This window comes from Sturnira hondurensis, unplaced genomic scaffold (genome assembly GCF_014824575.4).
Source record: "Sturnira hondurensis isolate 20B ecotype Veracruz unplaced genomic scaffold, ASM1482457v3 Scaffold0006413, whole genome shotgun sequence".
Taxonomy (NCBI): Eukaryota; Metazoa; Chordata; class Mammalia; order Chiroptera; family Phyllostomidae; genus Sturnira; species Sturnira hondurensis.
This window is the reverse complement of record NW_028079044.1, coordinates 39,056,722-39,079,748: the sequence shown is the minus strand read 5'-3', so window position 1 is coordinate 39,079,748 and position 23,027 is coordinate 39,056,722. Positions and strand designations below refer to the sequence as shown.

Here is a 23,027-nt window from a genome sequence, read left to right as displayed (position 1 = left end):
ATATTTCCATGTTGCCCTGGGGATTTCACGCAAATGGGCATCCACACAGCATTCCTTCATCCCTTCATCCTAACGGGCTTCCGTTGGCTAATTGTTCCTCCTCTCCTTCCAGGTATGATTATCGGGAAATGCTGCACAATGCCACTTTCTGTCTGGTTCCTCGTGGTCGCAGGCTCGGATCCTTCAGGTTCCTGGAGGCTCTGCAGGTAAGAGACCCTGAAACCCCCCAATAGGGCTGAGGAATGAAGGCAGACTGGGTGGATAGAACCTCAGCACGTCTGGGATCTAAACAAAAGCATGGTTTGCCTTGAACACCTGAAATCTGTTTTCCCAAGAGAATTTCATCTCAAGGAGGGAGCAGGAGGAGGATTGACTGCTCCCTGCCTTTGGCATAAGAAGATGAAATGGTTTCACCTCCAGGGAGGAAGATGGGTTCTTCAGAACATGATTGCCAGCTGAGGCCAGGTCTGCTTGCCTCCAGGCAGCCTAGCTAGGCTCCTGGAAGCTGGTCCTAGGAGCAATTGAAAAGGCATTGGTTGTCATCCCGGAAAACAAATGGCCTGTTCCATACCCCCTTTCAGTACAATGCCCAGCAGGGTGGTGGTGCTCACTTGGCCCAGCAGTTTTGAGGCTCTGATACTCAGAGGTCCGTGGCTGTATCCCTGCATGGAGTCTCTGTTCATTAACCTCACTCTGAAGAAACGTCTTCTCATGTTGAGACAGTAGTCCACATTTCCTCCCTGGAAGATGCAGCCAGCCTTCCCTGATCTCAAGAAAGCATGTTCTCCAACTCCTCCTCCACGCCTTGGCCCCTTGCTGCGATGTTCTTGTCTCCTCTGTGCTCTGCACCGTGCCTCAGTCTGCTTATGTCACAGTGCTACCTAACTTCCGTCACTCTGTCCCGTCCTCTGACAGAAGAGCTTCCTTCTCTTGCACATCTTTTCCAGTGCACCGTGTGTTCTGCGAAGCACATGGTCACTAATGTTCCCGTAGCCCCCAGGGTGCCGGGGGAGCACATCGATCCCTGGTTCAGGTTATGAGTTATTTGGAACCAGAATTTTGTCATCAGCCCCCTGTTTCTGGCAGTGAGATCACTGTACAGGTAGTAAATTGCTACAACGGTCATCTGGATCCCTCTGCACGGAAGGGAACAAAGTTCTGGTTCAGACATGTGCAGAAAACACTGGAGAGGTGAGTGGTTAAGTCTGCAAAATGCTGTGTCAGAAGAGGAACCCCATCCTACTCTCTGTTGCTCATGATATCGGAGTAAACCAGCTGACCTGTGGCGGTTACACTGACAAAGCTGTTTGTATTCAATGTTGGTTTAATGCTGAGGTTTTGTTGGTGAAAGATTCTATTACATCAGTCAAGCTTCTCCAGTGAGGCCAGTCGTCTCCATGAAAGACAGGTCAGCCAGACCACGGTAGAATAGAAATGGGGCTTTGGGATTCTCTGGCAAGACTTGCAAATGTTACTGCCTCGGCTGAATACATACAGTCTGCCTATGACTTGATAACTCATGAAAGCTTACTTTCCTCTGGCCTCAGCCATTCGTGCAATATAAGAAATGCCTGTAATTGCATTTGTACTGATTTGCCCCTGATGGGAATGGTTTCTGCTGTCGCTCTCCTCACTCATGAGGTCCCCTTCTTTGCACAGGCTGCCTGTGTCCCTGTGATGCTCAGCAATGGATGGGAGCTGCCATTCTCTGAAGTGATTAATTGGAACCAAGCTGCCGTCATAGGCGATGAAAGATTGTTATTACAGGTAAGGAAGGGGCCATGGACTTCAACAGATCAGTCGATTATTGCCGCCCCCATCCAAACTTTCAAAGAAGATGAATCCAAAAGGTCAGCTCTATAACAGAAACTTTATCAGGAGAAAATGGTCTGTGTCATGGTGAATATGAAGTCATTTAATATGACATTGTGCACTTGCCAGCGCAGAATCTGCCCGAGTCCAGGGAGTCTATCGGGAAAAGGGGAGGTCGCAGGCAATGGATGTGAGCTCTGATAGTGAGTAGAGGTGCATATCCACCCCCTTCGCCACCCAGGATTTTTAGACCTGTTGTAAGAGAGGTTTTATACCACCCTACTGCTTCCTATTCCTCTCCCCTGGTTCTATATTTGCCTTCAGATTAATTTTCAGAAAGAGAGAGGTCTCTAGGGTTGATTTTTATAATTAGTGTTGTCATTGCTCAAACGATCTGCTCTGGGAACTAGAGTGAGTGTTATCTTTAAGATATCTAGCTGAAAGAGCAGCCCCTAAGAAAAATGTTTTCTTTAGATCTATTTTTGGCCATTTGGATTTTTAACATTTTATTGTGATAAGAACGTGTAATATGAAACCTCTCAACCAATTCTGAGGTGTGCGGTGCATTATCGTTGTCTGTAGGCACAGTGTTGTTGTGCGGGTTTCTTCATCTTGTTTAATGGGAATTTTGCACCCATGAATTAGTGACTCCCCATATCCCTTCCCCCGGCCCCTGGCCATCATCTTTCTACTCTTTAATTCTATGAGTCTGACTCTTTTAGATACGTCGTGAAAGTGGAATCATGCAGTATTTGTGTTTCTGTGACTGGTTTGTTTTACCTAGCATGATATCCTCAAGGTTCCTCTATGTTGTCCTATGTTATGGAATTGAGACTTCATGTTGTTAAAATGTCAAAATTACCCAAAGCAGCCTACAGAGTCGATGGAATCCTTATCAAAATGCCAGTGGCATTTTTTACAGAAATAGAAAAATGGTTCTAAAATTCATGTGGAGCCACAAAAGACCCCAAATAGCCGAATTAATCTTGAGAAAGAAGAACAAAGCTGGAGGCATCATACTTCCTGATTTCAAAATATATTACAAAGCCACAGACATCAAAAGAGTATGGTACTGGCATAAAGACAGCCATTCAAACCAATGGACTAGATAGAATACAGAGCCCAGAAATAAATCCAAATACATATGGCGAACTAATCTTTGACAAGGGTATTTAATTAAAGTTTGAACTTCTCAAGAGCTGCCTGGGAAGGAGATACAGTACTCACAGAGACATCTAAGGCAGCAACAGTTGGTCACTAAGGATTTATCCATAGCCCCTTTGGGTAATAATATTCACGTTCTACATAAAGTACCATGCTCCTTTCTCTAAAATTATAGAATATTTAAATGTGTTTCTTTCATGGCGTTCTGTACTTTATCTTGAACTGCCACAGATATTTGTAGAATGATTCCTTTAATGTCCTTGCTCTTTTTGAGTCAGGAAATTGAGTTTCTAACTCTGCTGTTGATTCTACTTTGGTGCTCCTTAGCCGGTCGACTAGCTGGATGGTGAAGTGAGGCAATGCTCTCCTCAAAGTAGCAGGCGAAATAGTTCCCGGTCCTCTGCAATCTGAGTGTCCCTGGGACCTCTAGGACAAAAGAGGCATTCACCGTCCAGAAGCGAGTGTCCTCCTCGCTCAGAGACGGTGAGCACCTAAAACCTTTACTCAAGAAAGGCCAGCCCACAATGATGAATGTGGCTTTTCTTCACGGTGCCTTTTTCCTTTCATGACTTTGACAAATCATGCATGTTTAGTAAAGGAAATTTGGGAAATAAAGGGGATACAAAACACGAGCCATAATTTCTCCATCCACGCACCAATGTTCCCGTGAATTTGATGTGAATAAGTTGGGAGTCTTGTCTTTAACGCAGAGGACATTGTGGGATGCTTCTTTGTGGTCGTCCATTTTCTACCTTTTCACCAAAGGTGGTGTGTATTCACCTTCTGAAGCAACTTCTTGGCTTGACCCTGAAGACTGTGTTTTTCATTACGTGCCCACCCTCGCTTGCTGGTGTTCTCCTTTCTCACGTGTGTTCTGACTCTGCACAGCTGTCTCCCTACGGAACAGTGACTGCATTGTCGTTGAGTATGGTTTTAAAGAGCTGGCAAGGAGCCCAAATGTCTGCTCTGGGGAATGTTTTTGTTATGTTACAATTTTTCATTTCCTGTTTTAGAACAGCTTGGATGTTTTTATTTGCATATGTTCTCGTCATCATGTCACCAAGAGAGCTCAGTGTGTATTTCTATATCTATTTTGGTAGATCTCATGAGTTTTGTTACCATCCACGACCTTTTATTAAGACTTTGGGTTCTACAGCTTCCAAAACAATCTGGCCAAATTGAAATTAGTTTATCGCTTTTCCATACCAGCCCCTCAGGACAAGCAAATTAATAACCAACCGTCAAATGCCATTAAAACTTAGAACTCGGTCTTTTCAATCAGTCGGAATTACCCTCCAGAACCCTTTGCAGGGCGATGCCAGACACTCGTGTTGTGCACACAAAGGAGGCAGATGTATTTCACCTGATGCAGGAACATCAAGATGCAGCTCGCGTGAGCGAGGGGCGTGTCGTGGCAGGGTGATCCGTGGTACCCCTCTCTCCTTTCATAACCACAGCCCATCCCATTTCCTGGAGACCACACTGCGACAGCTCTCGGCATGTTTCTAATGGAATGGTTCCTCATGACCGTGATGAAACAGTGGAATCAATCTCCATGACTCTTAAAAATGCCGCTGACACTTGGAAGAGAGCGTGATTATGAAAATTGAGCAGGATAATTTTTCTGGTCTTTCTTTGGCACTCTAGGTAATTTCTCAGTGAGTAAATAAAAATAAATTTGCTTCGACCTGCCAAGGATTCCTGATATGAATGGTCTGTCTACCTTCTCCAAGGGTATTTTCCTTCCATTTATACACTTTGGAGCCCAGATTTACTATCTGCTTTTGGACATGGCCAAGGCAAGACAGCTTGTCCTTCTGTTCTTGTTACAGCAGTTTTACTGCTCCTCTTAAAAGCAATGCTGCCACCTTCCCCTCCAGTGGAAATTCAGATGTAGTCTTAGTCACGATGCTGTGGCTAACTCGCCAAAGCCGCCAACAGAGCGTTTCTGCGTCAGCCGTGGTCCGGATGTCTGTCCCATTAGTTATGGGAGGCAAGCATGCAGATAGAGGTGTGCACAGAAGGGCACTTTCTAAGCACCAGGAGTCGCCCCTAAGGGGGTAGACTTCATAAATGAGAGAGACCTTGCACTGTAAGTGAGGACAGGAAGCAGGCCCAGGAAACTCACCAGAAACCCAGAGTGTACGTACGCTCCAGACCCATGCAAGTTCACATGTACCCATGAAGCCGTTGGTCCAAGCTTGAATAGCGTCACCCTTATGCCAGTAATGATCTCATTGGTAGTAATAATTGCTATTCTAATTAAACCCTTAGTGTTCTAGGCACTGTGCTAAGCACCTCTCTGATCCTTGTTACAACCTTCCAATGTTAGCCCCATTTTAGAAATGAGGAAATGGCATCTTTGAGAGATCAAGTAACTTGTCCAAGGAATTGCTTCTAGTCAATGGTGAAGCCCCAAATCCTCCCTTGTTCTGTCTAAATCATATGTTTTATGCTTAACCATTAGCTATACTGCTAGTAAAAATAATGATATCCCTTTGGTGGCTTCAGATGGCTATGTTCAAGTCAACTCTTATGTTTTTAAGTGACTAGAAAGGCCACTTTTCTGCCTTGAAATGTGTAGCAATATGGACAGCACATAGATCCGCCTTCAAAATTGTGCAGTGTGCTAGGGAGCAGCGGCGGCTAAACCTGTTCAAGGCTGGAAAGGTTGCGTTAGATTGGGGTAAGTGCTGGAGACAGAAAGAGAGCTCGGGGTGGCAGAAGAGCTCTCAGGGTGAAGTAGGAGGTGTGTGCACATAGAATGGACGAACCCTGGCTTCCCATTCATTGGAGAGGCTCAGAGGCATTCCCTGAAAAGCCCTTGAGTAGGTAATTTGTAGTCCCTGGCATAGCATGTCTTAAAAGTGCTTTGAGGTGGGGATGATGTCTTCCAGCCTGTCCCCAAGGCCTGTAACTCCTTCTCATAGAATTTAGTCGTCCACGTGCAAGTTCAAGGGTTTGTGGGACTCCGAGGAGAGAACAGCAATTGCTACTATAGGGACACCCTAAACAACTGGTGACTTGCTTCTGAATCTTAGAAGTGAACTGTGACTTTCCTTCATTAAAGTCATCAAAGCAGATGCCCAACAACTGCCAGTTTGTACCCAGCGCCTCCGAAAGGCGTTTGAACCGAGAGGCTGGTGATTTTCAGGAGAGCTGTGTGCTAGGAGCCGATTGCTGTCAGGCACAAAAGCCCAGGTGGGTCGTTTCGATGCAGTGACGCGTGCTTGTCTGGTTATAGTTACGATGTGTTCCCCTTGTGTTACAGATTCCTTCTACAATCAGGTCTATTCATCAGGATAAAATCCTAGCACTTAGACAGCAGACACAATTCTTGTGGGAGGCTTATTTTTCTTCAGTTGAGAAGATTGTATTAACTACACTAGAGGTAAGTGGGACTGCTTGGCCCTCTGTTGAGTAATGGTCCTTTATACGCTTCTCTTGGCCCTGTCTTTGCTGGTGGTGGTGTGTATTTGGTCAAATGGGCAAAACCAAATTTTCTGTGCTTGGGATAGGACAGTTAACTCTTTTTTTCACCTGCTCTGCCGTGTCCAAGCACGTAACTCCATTTCTGACAAACTCAGGGGAAAGCTGACGGGAGGAGAAACTACACTCCTGACGAAGAGATGGGCTCTGGCTCACATCATTCCAGGGGGTGTGGCTAATGACTGTCTTGTCACTCATACTTAAGGGCATCCATGGAAGACGTGTAGTAACCAAGTAGGGGGAAGTTTTCTACCACCGTAAATGTATGAGTCAGCTACTGGCCACCCTAGTCCAGTCATACTGGGGCACAAAGAAACTAATTCTCAAGACATAGACAAGCCCACCAGCATCAAGAATGCAAGGGTGTGTTAAGAAGAAAGCTGGGATTACACCCATCTGGTTCAGAAAGCGGTAAGCTTTATGAAATCAGCCAGTCTTGCAGGCAGATGGGGGCCCACCTTCAAGCTGCTTTTTTAAGGCCAGAGGGAAAAAGGACAGGGAAGCATGGAGATGATTAGAACCTTTGGAAGTAGAGCAGGGAGCGATGGCCTGAGGCTACACCAAAGTAGCTCAAAGAGCTAAGACAAGATTGAGGCCACTGCACGCTGCTGAATTATAGGCGTGTAGGAAGGGGAGCAGGGGCGCTCCAGTGAGGCTCCCCGTGCGGTGGCTCTGAGGTGTCTGTATAATGAGGCGGTGGCATCTGGGGCCTCCCTTTCAGAGTATTTCCTTCAGAGCACGCGCTGGGAAGTCTGAGTACTACCAAGAACCCTAAAGTTACCCTGTTTTGCCTGTACCACTATTCTCTTGCCACCCTGAGTATCAGAGCCACTGCTGGCCCTGCCCCAGGCACAGTGGGGCATTTACTTACCTACCCTGAGCCTAGCCTGGGCTCCTCTCTCACCTGCGGCCATGCTTAGTCGGAGTGCCCTCTCATGAATGGTGCCCCTGTGTTTTCCATCCTGCAACTAGGTCAAACGGGCTCTTTAGGACCCAGGCTCACCCATGAAGGGAACAGTGGGGTCAGAATGGCTTCAGAAGGCTTCCTCATTGCAAGTAACGTCCCCTGTACCTCCAGAACATTCCTTTCAATTAAACTGATTGAGTCTGCTGTTCATAGCAGCAGATTTGGATATGTAATAGGTGCTGCGTTTCTTTTCTTTGGTCCTGCCCTCTTTAGAAAACCTTTCCTAGGCCCTTCTTAAGGACCGTTGAGTGTCATTTACTTCTTTTTCTTTTTGGAATAATAGTGCTTTCTTATCAAAGATGTGAATGCATATTTTAGAAAATAATGGAAAATACTTATAAGATAAAATAACATACCCATGCAAAATCGCTATTGACATATACAGATAAATACATATGGTAGTTCTTTTCTATGCCAGTGTATAAATATGTTGTCATTTTTTATTTGAAAAGGAATCTTTCTGTACTTTATATTTTTCAGCTTAAAAATAATATTGTTAATATCTTCTCATGTTCTTAGATTTTTCTGTAATTATATTAATGACTGTATAATACTCCATTCGTGATATCATTTAATTTCTTTAATGAATCTCCAATTTGAACCTATTACTTTTGTTTTTGACTTTTTATTATTATGTATACCATTAAAGCAAATAGCCATGGCACAGAATTGCTGGGCAGGTTCAAGATTACTTCCTTAGGAAAAATTCCTTGAATTCAAAGACTTGGTTCAAAGACTATGAAAATTGTTAAGATTTCTAAAGTGAATTGTCAATTTTTCTGTAATAGAATGGAAATAACTTACATTTCTCCCAGCTAATATGAGAGGACCTGTTTTGAGTTTAGTATTTTTTCACTTTTACCAATATTGGGCATTATATCTTTAAAAATGATATATTATTATTTTCTTAACTTATATTTCTTAGGGTATTAGTAAGAATGAATATTTTTTATATATTTCTTGGTCAGGAAACTCATAAAGAAAGAAATGGAAATGGCCACCAAATTTTTCTCATTTATTTTTAAGACCTTATTTTGTTAAAAAATATTAACCCTTTGCCTCTTATTGCAGATATCTTTCCCTAATTTGTAGTGCACCTTTGTATTTGGTTTATAATTGAGCAATCTTTTCTATTTGTTATGGTTAAAAAGAACTTCTCAACCACAATTCTCTTTTTATACACACATCATTACTTCTATTTTTCTAGTACTTTCATAGTTAATTTTCTTATATTGAGTTCTTCAATCCAGTTTACTTTTATATATGACCTGTGTTGGAAAAAGACCTGACTTTTTTTTTTTTTGACAAATTATTGTGTCGTTGCCTCAATATATTTCGTGGGCGCTCTCACACGCCACTCTTGTGCCTCTTTGGGTCTGTCTCTAGCCTTTTAGTTTTGCCTTATCAGTCGTCCACTCTCACACATCCAGACTGCATGGCCTCACTTTTCACTCTTTACTCTGTGTGCCATCCTCTGCTATGAGCCTGTGTCTATGTAACCACCCTGTTATTGTTGACAGTTATGGTTATTTCTAATTATTTATTTTTATAGATACAGATACGAATTCTTTATTCAAGCAATGACTTTCTACGTGTATCTTAGACGACACCCTCTATTTCTCTAGTATGGATTCCTCGAAGTGAGATTACTCAACTGAAGAGTCTAGGCGTTTCTGACGCTCATGCTACATACTGTCAAATTATTCTTCGGAAAGGCTGCATCAGCCTAGACTCTCACATGCCGTCCGGGGGAGACACGTGCTTACTGCATGCTTGTCAGCCTCAAGGATCATAATTAAAACACACACATACACAACTTCACTAATTTGCCAGATGAAAGATGGTATCTCGTTAATTACATTTCTTTTGAGTATGGTTTGTTGCGTAGATCTGGGCTCGTGCCTATTAAGTTAGCAGTGCCTGATTATCCTGTAGTAACAGTTGGATGTGTTACATTCATCAGAACTTAGGTCAAGTTGTTTCATCCCTGTGCCTGGAAATGCCGTCTTCCCCTTGGATTTAAACCCCCTCGATTTAAGAAACTGCATGGTTTGGAAACTACACAGTTGTTTTGAAAACACTAGAAACCACGTACTTCATTCAAATGTATAGCAACTGTCAAATCCCCTTATATAGTCTCAAGGTCAGGCTGGAACAGTCTGACTTCTTAGCTGAATTGCGTGAGAGATACCATCTACTTTCCTTTTTCAATTCAGATCTCAGATAACCCAGAAATCCAATGTAAATAGGAAAGCAGAGACTAGCAGAAAGTGCCATCCACGTAGCACAAATAAACAAAGCCAATCTGTTTGTAAGAATGATTTCACTAATTCATAACAATGATACCCCCTTGGCTTAGAAGGTAGACAATAGAAGTCCTCAGTCCTTGCTGCAGCCCCAACGCTCTAAGGGTAGTTCGGAGTTACCCATAGGCAACAGAGATTTGAGGGCCCCTCGCTTCCGGTGGTTCTGCACTCAGAGACTTTCCTCCTTGCCTTCTGTATTCTAGGCCATGAGAAAGGGATTACTTAGGTTTGGAGATTATGAGCATTAAAGTTGTAGGTAGTACTTAGACACTATTGGAAACAGCACACACCTCATTCTCTTCTCAATGCCAGGGTCATGTCATTAGTACATTCTATTGTGCTGCACTCTGTCGTTCAACTGGTATAGTATTTCCAGTGTGACTGAAGTTTCCTTATTCTGCATCTTGGAATTAAAGAGCTATTTAATAAGAACTAAGTCCTTTGGAGCTTCGTCCTTTTGTGTGTGCAAATTGACAAGGAATGACGGGAACAATAATAAAATGCTGTCGAGACAGTGTCCCTTCCTGAATTCCATTATTTGTGAGAATACTGTACAAGAGTAACCTGGTGCAGAGAATAGACCCATAGGAGCTCAGTGAGAATCAGGGTGAGCCAAAAAAAGAAAAAGTGCGTGAGATTGTAATAATACATGAAACCAGCTAATGTTAGCTTGGAAAGCACATTTTTAGTGGATTTTTGTGAAGTCTTCATTCTTTATTTTTCTCTTCGGTTCTCTTACTATGTACATTTAAACCACAGTCTCGCTGATGCTATTATACCATGAGATCTTAAAATCAATGAGATAATGGAAATAGAAAATTGCTTTGGCTTGGAGTGAGGTGACATATGGTGGCACTGTGTGTGTTCGGTAACACTGCATTGGTCAAGAGACCATGTCAGAGCCACACGGAGTGACTGTAACCTGTAATCAGTAGTCCATTATTTTTTTTAAAAGATAGCACAGAAAAAAGAAAAATAAGGAGGCTGTCATTCTTCCCTTTGAATTCACACTAATAGGAAACAAGTATTCTTATTGGGGGTGCTATTTGGGACTATAATAATAAAAATGTTGTGCTATGTGTGTATATGTTTGTGTGTATGTACGTGTTGATTTTCTCTGTAGTCCAAGTTGTATCAAACCTCTAAATGTCATGTCTCCTTTCACAGCAGTGCACATGGGCCCCAAACGCCCTGGAAGGATTCTGGGACCTGTCCAGTGTAGTGACAGGGAGAATGGGATGTTGTTAGGAGAGGGACAAAGTGACCTTTCCATTTGGTGAAATGAAAGCCATACTCTTTCAAACTTTTGAGAAGGCAAGTTGATATAAACTTTCTAGAAAGACATTTGGCAGTAAAATGAACAGCCTTAAAGGTGTTCATACTCTTTGACAAAATCTTAAAGAAGCAATCCTAAATGTGGAAACATTTAATTCATGAATGTGTTCATTGCTTTGCATAGGAAAATGTGTCCTCTTGTTGGTCTTTTTAGAGAAGTAAACCATGAGCAGTTAGTAAAAAGATGTCTGAGATACCTAACGTCTGTGATGTTACAGCTGTGTGAAAATGGAGAAATCTGTGCCTAGAAAATGAACACAGGAATGAGATTTTTTTATTAGTGGCAAAAGCAACCCAGATTTTGCCCTGGCTGGTGTAGCTCAGTGGATTGAGCACGGGCCTGCGAACCAGAGGATCGCGGTTCGATTCCCAGTCAGGGCACATGCCTGGGTTGTAGTCCAGTTCCCTGCAGGCCAACTCCCAGCAGGGGACGCACAAAAAGGCAACCATACATTGATGTTTCTCTCCCTCTCTCCTTCCCCTCTAAAGATAAATAAATAAATAAAATCTTTAAAAAAAAAAAAGCAACCCAGATTTTAAGGGTGAAATCTTACACTACTCTCCCTAACAATCTGAGAGGTTGTTATTATTACTGTGATATTTTATTGTTTATTACAAATGAGGAAAGTGAAGCATCAAGGTGGCCAGTTGCTTGACGCGGTTTAAAATGAACATTTGCTCTTGCTTTCAAACCTTTGCTGGTATCTTTCCATTAAGATCCATCTGAAGAGAGTATCATATGCTTATTGGTGTTTCAGAAGTACTGCAACACATTACTGTATCCTTACATTAAAAAGATGACAATGTTGTGATACTCAACCAAAAAAAGTCAATGACAGTTGTAAGCATGCCAGCCAGAGAACTGACGTGAGTGCCATGCCTGCGGTCCCCGTCATTTGGTGTGGAGGTCAGATTCATGATGCTGTCTGGTGTCACTTTACTTTGTGTCTCAATACCAGACTCGTTTCAGTGGCCATGTGTGGCCAGGTACACAAATTTGGAAAGCAAAGAATGGAGGAATGAAAAACTATGAAGGAAACTAAATAGGTAGTGGATTTGGAGGAATCATTTTAAGAAAACAAACCGGAATACATGGTGTACAAAGTGCAATTGCTAGCCGTGTAAAAACCCTTCATAACCATAACATGTTTTCATAATTAATGCTGAACAACAGCATTTTAACTCTGCTACACCACAAAGAGGAAACATTAATATATTAGCTAGATTCCTGAGATCTCCACCCTATTACAAACCTCTACCCAGGCGTATAAAATTAGCCGTTTTGATCTAGGGGAAAGGGAAAATGCAGAAACTTTCTCTTTGCTCCTTTTTTTCTTCCTTATTGAGAAATATAAACGTGATAAGGTTTGCAAAGATAAATGTAGCTCACTTTATTGCTTGTCTAGTTACCGTGTGGGATAAGATGAGGGTGTTAATAACCTTAGCAAATAATAAAACTGCATTTAAAATGGTCTGTACTTAAAATCACATTGCATAAAATGAGGAGCTGGAAAATGATGATTTAGGTTTTAACTCTCTTGAGATGTATGACAGGCTTTTTTTTTTTAAAGTAAAAAAAAAAAAACGCATTGCCGAAAACATGAAATTCTGTATCAAATTAATTATTTGCCAAATCATATCTTAATGAGTGGTTGGTATAATTACAAGACTTTGAAAGTCATGGAGAGAAATCTGTAAAGTGGATTAATCACATTCGCCTGACAAATGATCCAGGATGGGAGAATGCCTGGCTTTAAGTGTAGAATTTAATGATCTGCAAGGTCCCAAAGTCCAGAGAAACTAATGAACTAGCTTGCTTATTATTAGTCTTCATATGCCATGGCTCTTGTCCTATTATGTAGGATGTTTTAAATAATTCTTACCTCACTACTTTTGAGATGAAATTCAAGAAAACTTCAGCTAACCCATACCCTTAAGTCCAACGGTTGGCTTTGAATGGAAAACGAAATATGACAAGTACATGTATCTGCCTCCTGAATTAAAGCCACAGATCAAAGCCGCCACAGCTCCCGGAATGGGTCATGCCTTCCACATGCCTTCGGCCTGGTCTTCACAGGGTCTGTGCTGGCCCCTCTGTGCGCGAGGCCAGATCCGCCTGGGGCAGATGCAAACCCACTGTAGATGCTCATCTGTCCAGGAAACCATTCACACACTTTTGAAATGAGCTTGGACTTGACTTCTGATTACAGAAAGACAAGGTAGCGTGGGTGGTTAAACTGAAGTCTAGTTGGGAAATTTGGTCAGCCACATTTCATCTTTCTCTTTTTCCCATTGCTCAGTCCTCTCTTTGTGTTCAGACACTTTTATCGGCGGAGAATTGGCAGGCTGCGGGGTCGTGGGGGGAGCATGGAGTCACTACTTTGAGTTTCTTCCTCCCTCCAGTAGGACTGCGCACAGTCCTTACCAGGGACCATCATCGTCACCATGTGCTGTTTCTGTTTTCCAGATTATTCAGGACAGAATATTCAAGCACATATCACGGAACAGTTTAATATGGAACAAACATCCTGGAGGATTGTTCGTGCTACCGCAGTATTCACCTTATCTGGGAGATTTTCCTTACTACTATGCTAATTTAGGTAAGCCTGTCCCTTCCAGGGCACTCACCGCCCGTGTGTAGCCTCACGATGCCCGGAATCAAAGCCCCTTGATTTTTCTGTTCTGCATCGGGGTCTCTCTGACCGCCCTCACTGGAGAGAGATTGCTGACCGAGCCCCGTCAGAAGGAGTGTATCAAGGTCAAGAACTGTAAATCCTGCAGAGCATTGCAAAGTGGAAAAAAATTTTAAATGCCTTTCTTGTCTAAGCATCTGTGCTTTACATTAGCAGAGTCAATTCTTCTTGAGAAATAGGCTTCCCCATTTGGAATATGGCAATGAGTTAGCCATAATTTTAAGTCTCATATATATATAGCAAATGGAGCTAGAAAATCTCACCCTAATATTATTTTCACAATCCCAACTTCTCTATCTCATACCAAAGAAAAACCGGATTAATAAAGGGAAAGGAGAAAGATTTAAGAATATTCGACGAGGGAGATACGCTTCACTCATTCAACATTGACTATGCTTCCCTCATATGGTACCTTAGTGCAGCGCCAGGGGATGGAAGTAAAGAGTCAAATCAGACACAACATTCACTCTCGGGCAGATTTCAGTGTAACACTAATGGGGCAAAAGGAAAAGGGTGGAGGGACAAAGGTCTCCAACATGCTGCCGTGACTGCCATAGGTGTTTTTGTACTTGGGGCCACAGTTGCTCTGGTGTAACATCTTGGACATTGTCCACCGTTCAGTTCCAAATCTGAGGACCCTGGGACAGGAAATCACCTTTGAAGTCGATGGGGCAAAAATGTTCTTAGATTTTCCTACCCAATGCGGATATTCTCTCATAACTCCCCACCCTCTTTTGAGTTGTCTATATTTAGCTGATAAGAAGTAATCTAAATACCTGGGGCCTCAGGAAGCAACCAGTGACAGAGAGCCCTCGAATCCAATCCAGCTGTGTCATGGAGACTGTATCAAAATCAGTAAATGGTCTACAGTGGGTAGCCAGACAATTTCTGTATATTTCTTATGGAGCATTAATATCTTCATTTGGAGTTAGCATGTTAGAAGTGTATAAGTGATGGTCCTCAATCTATTAGAAAAAAATCACAAAGCAGTGACTCGCCCTCACTGTTAAACAGCAAACCCCTCCATCGTCTTTATTCTTCTTACTTGACAAAATCTTGAATGTGTATCTTGATAGTGGGAAAGTTAGCTTCTTTCTAACATGCAATTAAAGTGCTAATCGTATGATATACTTTGCTCTACAAACATTCATCTAATCCCTTAATATACATAATCTGATTCTTACCTTTATCCCATCAGCATCAAATCTTAAAACTTAAATGTTCCTGCATTCTTGTTCACATGCAAGCTACTAAAATGAGAAGTCAGTGGATCTAAACCAGTGATGTTTTAAAACTTTGTTTAACCCAGACTGCTGTGGTTCAGTGGATTGAACATGAACTTCGAAGCAAAGGGTTGCTGGTTTGATTCCCAGTCAAGGCACATGCCTGGGTTGCAGGCCAGGTCCCCAGTAGGAGGCACATGAGAGGCAACTACACATTAATGTTTCTTTCCCTCTCTCACTCTCTCCCTCCCTTCCCCTCTCTCTAAAAATAAATAAATACAATCTGTTAAAAAAAATACAGGACTTTTTAAAACTGGTTTCCAATTTCATAGTGAGTTCTTACAGGAATACTTGTGCGGGGAGAGGCCATCTCACTTTCTCTTTGGTGACAGCTTCGCACAGTTATGCTACTCTTCTCTCTCAGGCTTCCAAGCACTCAGTTGGCCGAGGTCTGGGTCACATACTTTTCTGTCACCTCTGTTGCTGCTGCATAAACAAGATTCTTGTTTGTGGAGAGGCATCCATTCCAGAGTAACAATGGTGATGGTGGTGATGCCAGCAGCTACCAAAGACTGACCACTTCTATTGGCTAGGTCCTGTTCTAAGCACTTTGTATGCATTAGCCCATTGAATTGGATTCTCATAAAAGCCCCGTATGGTTGCTCCTGTTCTTATCAACCCAGTTTCACAGCTGTGGAAGCATGGAGGGCTAAGTCATTTTTCCAAGAGTCCACCGCCAGTAAGTGATAACAATGTGGTGTCCAAACCTTAGTCAGGCTCTGGATGCTGTTCTTTTGACTTCTACCACTTGCTAGTTATTATTAACCACATAATTAAGAATAAGACACATGCGAACACCCTGGGAGAGAGTGCCTTTACTTAAACCCGTATAAGATGTAAGTGACTACGGTAGACCCTTTATGAGTTGAGAGTGGTGTGTGTGTGTGTGTGTGATTAGACTGTGGGTGCCTACAAAGCAGAAGGAAGATCAAAGATGCATCCCCAAGGGAGGAACGGGGTATCAAAGGAAAAACCTGGAAACGGACATTGAGCTGTAAATTTCCCAGGACTCTAGACTCAGGCTGCAGTTAACCAGCAGCTTTTCACCTTGTTTTTGTTCTGTCAGAACCTAGGAGGGGAAGGAAAAATATGCTAGAAGGGAACATTAGCTCTAGGGTGAGGCAGCGGGGCAAGGACCAGTAATTTTCTCACTCTTGTTTTTAGCGCTTCATTAGGCTCCTCTCCCCTTTCTGTTGCAGGTTTAAAGCCCCCCTCCAAATTCACTGCAGTTATCCATGCAGTGACGCCCCTCGTCTCTCAGTCCCAGCCAGTGTTGAAACTTCTCATGGCCGCAGCCAAATCCCAGTATTGTGCCCAGGTGAGTGGGGGTTAACCTGCCTGCTCCTGTGTAGTGGACTAGAGACGCCCACCCCTTACCTACTGCTACACACGTTGCTATCTGGGACCCATTAAACATCATGTCTCATGTTCTATTCCTCCCATTTCATTTGTCATGCCTTGTTATGCCCTTTTCATCAACTTAGAGGTGCTTGGAGGTGACATCTGGCACCGGTAATGGGTGAGTGGCAAAGAGATCTTTGCACTGGGGTCGGATTAAAAATATATATATATATAACAACATATTTTTAAAAGAATATATAAGCACATTATTTTGTTTTTAAATGTCAGAGTGATAAAGTAATATCAGAAGTTCTACTGGGCCCTAGCTGGTGTGGCTCAGTGGATTGAGCGCCAGCCTACAAACCAAAATGTCATATCACCAGTTCAATTCTCAGTCAGGGCACATGCCTGGGTTGCAGGCCAAGTCCCCAGTTGGGGACGTGCAAGAGGCAACCAATCGATGTGTATCTTGGACATTGATGTTTCACTCTTTCTCTTTTTCTCTCCCTTTCCCTCTCTCTAAAAGTAAATAAATAAATTTTAAAAAGGAGTGCCACTGGGAGGACCCAGAAAATTAAGTTTTAACAGAAGAGACAGACTTGTTGCTGTCAGGCATCAGCTTTCCCACCACGGTGGTCATGACCAATGACATAGGGAACAGAAAATTAAGTTGGTACTGACAATATTTTGCAAATCAGTCTCTCTCCCATACGCTGTTATTAACAGTGGTTTTTCTGACTTGCAAATGAGCTTATAGTAGATGGTTTACAAACGAGGAAAGAATTATGGTAAATAATTTACAAGTATACAATTTTGAATGAAACACATTGATCAGAAATGATAAAGTCACATAAAACTAGCAGCCATTCTGGAGAATAGAAGACGAGCTCATGCTAGTTCCATCTCGAGTAGTTTTATTTCTCCCACGTGGTCTGGTGTAGTGCAGGTTCATAGCATGTGTTCAGTATCCACTTTTATTTACTTTGGTCAGTGCTGCTATCTCACTCACCTCTCATGAGATACCAGAATTCAGAAAGTGAATGTAAAAACAGATTCATTAAAAAAAAAACAAGAGCTGCTCATTCAAATCAAAAGAAAAAGAAAGGGAATCACTTTATTAAGATCCAGCAACCCTGAAATTACTTGTTTTCCTCCCCCCTTTCTCTAGCCACCTTGACATAAATTTTTTTAGGTTAATCTTTTTGTCCTCTCTCTCTTGTTGAAATGCTCAGATTTGGAAGGTTGCGTGGGAGTGGACTCATTTTAAAATCAGTTTTGGCCCTGGCTGATGTGGGTTGGTAGACTGAGCTCCAGCCTATGAACTGAAAGGTTGCTGGTTCGATTCCCAGTCAAGGCACCATGGCTGGGTTGCGGGCCTGGTCCCCAGTTAAAAGCGTGTGAAAGGCAGGATTGATGTTTCTCTTGCACATCTGTGTTCCTCTCCCTCTCTTTCTTCCTTCCCCACTGTCTGAAAAATAAATAAAGTTTAAAAAACATAAAATCAGTTTTGATGTCTGCTGTTCTGCCTTGCGTGGATGTCCACCTTCTCTCTCTCTCTCTGTCCCTGTCCCCTATCCTTTTAGGAGAAGAAACGCTGGGCTGGAGGCCTTTCTAAATACATCCTTACCAAGCCATCTAATGATTCCCTCTTCCTTTCAGATCATAGTTCTGTGGAATTGTGACAAACCCCTACCAGCCAAACACCGCTGGCCTGCCACTGCCGTGCCTGTGTTTGTCATCGAAGGAGAGAGCAAGGTAGGACTGGCAAGGGCCCTAAATGTGGAGTTACCACAGCTTGTGCATTTCTCCACAGGCTACTTTGGATATGGGCCCTGAGGGTCTTGCCCCTTCTCCTGACCCTGCACTGTTTTTCCTGAAACCAGACCTGTCTCTGAATGTCCTCAGCGTTGCCAGTCGGAGAATTTCGAATTAGTGAATCCTAGGTCCCTATGACTAACGCTTTAAGAGATTTGTGACCCTGTACACCCTTTTTTTTTAGCTTCTTCATCTACAAAATGGAAATAATAATGCTTACCTCATAGGCTTGCTAGTAGGGTTGAGTGAATTCCGAGCCTGGCAACAGCAATCCATCCATAAGTGAAGAGGATGAAGTCGAGGCAGCTGATGGTGGTGGGGATGCATGGGGTTGGCGGAGCTGATTAATCTGAGTTACCTGTGTCTTCCTAGTGGTTATTCCTCACTTTTACCTGAAAAAGGAGGTTTTCACCTTCGTTTGTTGTAGTGTCTCCATCAGAGCCTGTCATGAGCGCTGCCTTGCTGGCTCCTTGGCTCCACTCTCTGGTTCATTTTGCCCAGGACCAAATGCTCTTCTTCATCATCTCGTGGCTCTTAAGGAATCTCTTCGCTAGTGCTTTAGATTGACGTTTGAGGCCATGTTTAATCTGGCCTCAGCCGGCCTCCCCCATCATCTCTGTCATTGCCTTTCCCTGTAGACTGTGTCCTCCGAGCACACGTGATCGTTCAGTTAACTGGGTTGTCCTGTGTCCCGTCCTGCCTCTCGTCTTTCCCCTTAGCTGTCTTGACTGCCCCTCAGTTCTTCATGTCTGTTGTCAAACTTCCCAGCCATCTTTTAAGCCCCTGTACACATGCTACCTTCTCTTTGAAATTTCTTCCACTGTTAGAAACTGGAGATAAATTCTTTTTTCTCTAGCTTCTGTTCATTGCTTTCTTTTAGATCTTACCCATTGTAAAGAAGTTAGTCACCACTAAGTGAAACGGAGATTGGTGGAGCATTGGCATCTGAGAGACTCCCTTTCTCAGTCCCCAAGAAGTCATGTCCTGAAAGATTATTTCACACTCAGTGAGACCTCTTTGAGCTGGAATGACAAAATATCAATGTAGGAGATTGAACCATTTGAAACATCATTTGACTCACTAAAAGTGGCACTTTCATACGGTTCACCATAATACAGTGAAAATTGTAACTGTCACGTGGGCAAGGTGCTCAGAGCATTGCCTATTCAGTTCCAGGGTATGAGGCCCTACTGTGTGCTGGTTGCAAAATGTTGGAACACAGTGGGGAGTGTGACAGAGATAGTCATGGCGTTCTTGGGGCTGGACTCCAGCAACATGGTGGCCAGAGAGCTGCTGGGGAAGCATTTAATGAGAAAGGTGGGAATTAGAATAACCACATGCCTCCTGACGTCAGTCTCACTTGCGCTCATGCATCCATGTCACCATAGATGTGGCTTCACAAAAGTCACCAGCACACAAAAGTCTCCTGCCTGCTGCCTCCTATATCTGTCTCCCCAATTCCAGTGCCTGAGCCCCTGGACAGTGCTCAGGTGGAAGCTGTTAACTTTGGGCTTTGGGATTCTTTGTATTTATGCTTCCACGGGTGACTAGAACTTCTTCTGGTGGAAAAGTCTTCCTTTGACTGTGTCAGGATATTAAAAAATGATCCAACCTGACTGACTCACTGGGAAACATTCTCACTTCTATGGTTAGCATTGCATTTTTATGCACAGACTTATTGATTGGTTTTATAATTCTCCTCTTGGCAAAGAGTCTGGTTTCTTTACTTATAAGATGATGTTAACAGTAGTACTTACCTCGTGGGCTTTACAGATGTGTCTGTGAAGATACCTCACACTCCTCCAGGCACATGTGCATTTGGGCTTCTGGCCATTCGCTGGGTACTGGCCACCACCTCAGCCAGCGCGTCCAGTGGGTCATAACGGTGCCTTTTCCCTCGCTCTTACTGCCCTGGGATCACACCTCCCGGTAAAGCACTCCCATGTAAGTCTTGCTGCAGGCTCCCTATTCTAGGGAACCAAGGCTTGAGCCTATTTTGAGGGTTAAATGAGGTACTGCATTGCAGGTGCTTAGCCTTCTTACACACCAAGGGTTCGTTCAGTGAAGGTCGACTCGTCTGGGAGGCATCATAGTGCTGTGGTTTATTTCATGGGCTCTCATGTCAGACTTACTTTTGTGTAACCTAAGGTGAGTTATTTAACACTCTGTGCCTCAATCCTCCTTTAGTAGATGGAAACAATCTTAATACCTAAAAGGGTAGCTAAAAGGATCAAATGATGTGATACTATGTATGTAAATGGACTTAGAAGTGTGGAGGAGCACCTACATGGGACGTGCTCAGGTGTGTTTTGTGTAATCACTTATGGACATGTCTTCTCCATTAGACAGTAAGCTGCTTGAGTCTTGGCCGTTTTCTAGCGACGTTTGTTAATTCTAGAAGGGTTTGGGTCGGCGCCTGGTAGCTAACTCTTTTTATAAAGGACTTAATGAGGAACAGCATCCAGTTCCTCAAACTGCCTCTGTGAGTACATGGGTTCCGTTTATGCTAATCCATTCAACTTGTGGAATGGAGCTGGGGCAAGGTATATGAGAGGGCCTCTACTTTCTACACTAGAATTTCGAAGTGGTTGGCTTAGGGGCTCTTACTCTCTGTTGATGAAGCAGGTTCAGAAAAAGGAAATGGACCTTTTCAAACCAATGGTTGGGCCCGTAATGGAGAGAAGAAGCCATGTGCCCTTCTCATTCCCCATTGAAATCTCCATGCCAAGCTTGAGTTTGAAATTGATGTGTCTGCTGCTTTGGCTGTGATACCCTATTTTGAATTTATTGGCCTTGTCTTCGCAATATCCCCCTGTACACTTAACAAGGGGAAGGTCAGGGCGTTGCTAGGCTGGGAGCTGGCGGTTTCTGTGTTAGTCTGCGGACGTGGAAACAGGATCAGGAGAACTGCTTCCGGCCGAGGTTTCTGAGCATTGTGTGTGGGGAGCTGCCAATCACTTTGCATTTGATTTGATTTGATTTTGAAAGCCTGAGAAAGAAGAAAAACTTGACACAGTAGACAGATATGTAGGAGCAGACCCTGAAGCCATGATGCTGAAGACACACCCCTGGAGCCCCCAGAGATGATGGGTTAGAGTGGACTCTTCCATCCTCGCAAGTCATAGGCCCTCCAATAGCTTCACAGGCATGCAAACCCACCCCGACACGAGGCCTGTGGAAGAGCTGGTTCTTGGTGTAAATACAGCTTGGGCCTCTGAGGTGGGAGGGCGGATGCTCACATGTGTGGAGAAGACACTGTCGGCAGCTGGGTTAGGTGCCTGCCTTTTCTCTCTGTCTCCAGTGTCCAGCTGCTTCCTCCCATGGCTTTTGTGCCTTGAGAGTTGATGGGAAATGTGGCTTTTTTCTTGGGTTTCCAAGTGTGAATTGGGAGAGGATGTGGTAACTATCGCGATAACTTCCTGAGGAAGGTGGTGAATGTGAGGTTGCCATGTGTGTCCCAGAGTCACCTGTGAGGTCCTCTTCAGACCCATGATGGGTGGCACGTGGTGGCTGAGGACCTCGATCTAGAGAATCACACCATCCAGGGTGAAAATGCTGGTGGGCCCATCAAGGGCAAGAAACGTCACGTTTCTGTGCCTTCGTTTCCTCACCTGTTAAGTGGGGTTGTTACAAAGAGAAAACGAGGTGACATAAAAAACTTGAAACATTTCCTGGCACATTGTTAATGTTTAAAACTTGTTGGTCATTCTTATGATGTAATCATTCTAATGATTTTTTTCTATGGTATGTTCAACACAAAGACTTAAGATGTGACTGTCATGGAGTCATCTCTCCAACCTCAATTTTCCAAATGGTCCCCTTGTCCCAAAGCTCCCCCCCCAACACACACACAGCTTACCATCCCGTACCCAGGAGTTGCCCAAACTTTATTCATATGGTACCTTCACGATGCTCCGAGATCGTGCACCACGTATGCTATCGTTTATTTAATATTTTTTACTCAGCTTTTCTTTTCAGTGAAATCATTTTTAAATTGCTACTATGTTTTATTGCTGTAGCTACTAATATGCATGTGTCTATATATTTTCCTAATTCATGCTAAAATAAATAAATAGTAGGATTTTTAGATGTTTGTGTGCACACCTCCAAAAATGACTGGGCCTTGTAGTGGCGTATGCCCCACACTTGGAACCATTTGCTCCACCCGTCTGCTCTTTGCTGGGTGTTGGTTCTCTCCTTGGTGCCTCTGCATCCACTGAGTGCTCTGTCTGTGCTGCCTCATTTCTGTTTATATGTGGTGAATTCCTACCCATCAAAGTCCTGCTTCAGTGGCCCTTCTTCTTAGAGGACTTTGTCTGTTCTTCCAAGTGACTGGTGGTTGTATCCTCTGAGCTCCCGGCATTTTTCATGTCAGGCAAGGACTGGTTATCTTGATCTTAGGCCTCTGCAGATGAGGAGCTCCTCCCACACAGGGCCAGTGTCTTCTTCACCTCCATGCCCTCTTTAACTAGCAACGTATCTGTACCCAGTAGGCGCCCAAATGGTGAAGCGCTCATGAGTCAGCACTGATGAGACAAGGAAGTCTTCTATGGTGAGGGGTGACATAGTGCTAGAACGTTCTTTCCGAAGGTTGAGGTTCGGGGAATTGGCTTGGAAACAAAACTCGAAATTTACTTCCCTCTCTCCTAACTCCTTCCCTTCTGCTTGCTTTGTGGTTACTCCCAGGTCATGAGCAGCCGGTTTCTGCCCTATGACAACATCGTCACAGACGCAGTGCTCAGCCTTGACGAGGACACCGTACTTTCCACCACGGAGGTGAGTGCTCCCCCTCCCCCTGAAGAGCGGGTGGTGGGTTCCCCAG

General features: G+C 43.6%; 1 protein-coding gene across 1 annotated transcript in view; it reads left to right on the top strand.

The window, feature by feature from the left end:
* Positions 1-23,027, top strand: part of EXT1 (exostosin glycosyltransferase 1) — a 268,679-nt gene that overhangs the window by 234,474 nt on the left and 11,178 nt on the right. Inside the window, exons 2-8 of the mRNA XM_037048433.1 lie at positions 113-206; positions 1,660-1,767; positions 6,248-6,367; positions 13,541-13,673; positions 16,249-16,367; positions 18,050-18,145; positions 22,892-22,981. Of these exons, the coding sequence (XP_036904328.1) occupies positions 113-206; positions 1,660-1,767; positions 6,248-6,367; positions 13,541-13,673; positions 16,249-16,367; positions 18,050-18,145; positions 22,892-22,981 (760 nt within the window). The remainder of the gene's footprint in view (positions 1-112; positions 207-1,659; positions 1,768-6,247; positions 6,368-13,540; positions 13,674-16,248; positions 16,368-18,049; positions 18,146-22,891; positions 22,982-23,027) is intronic.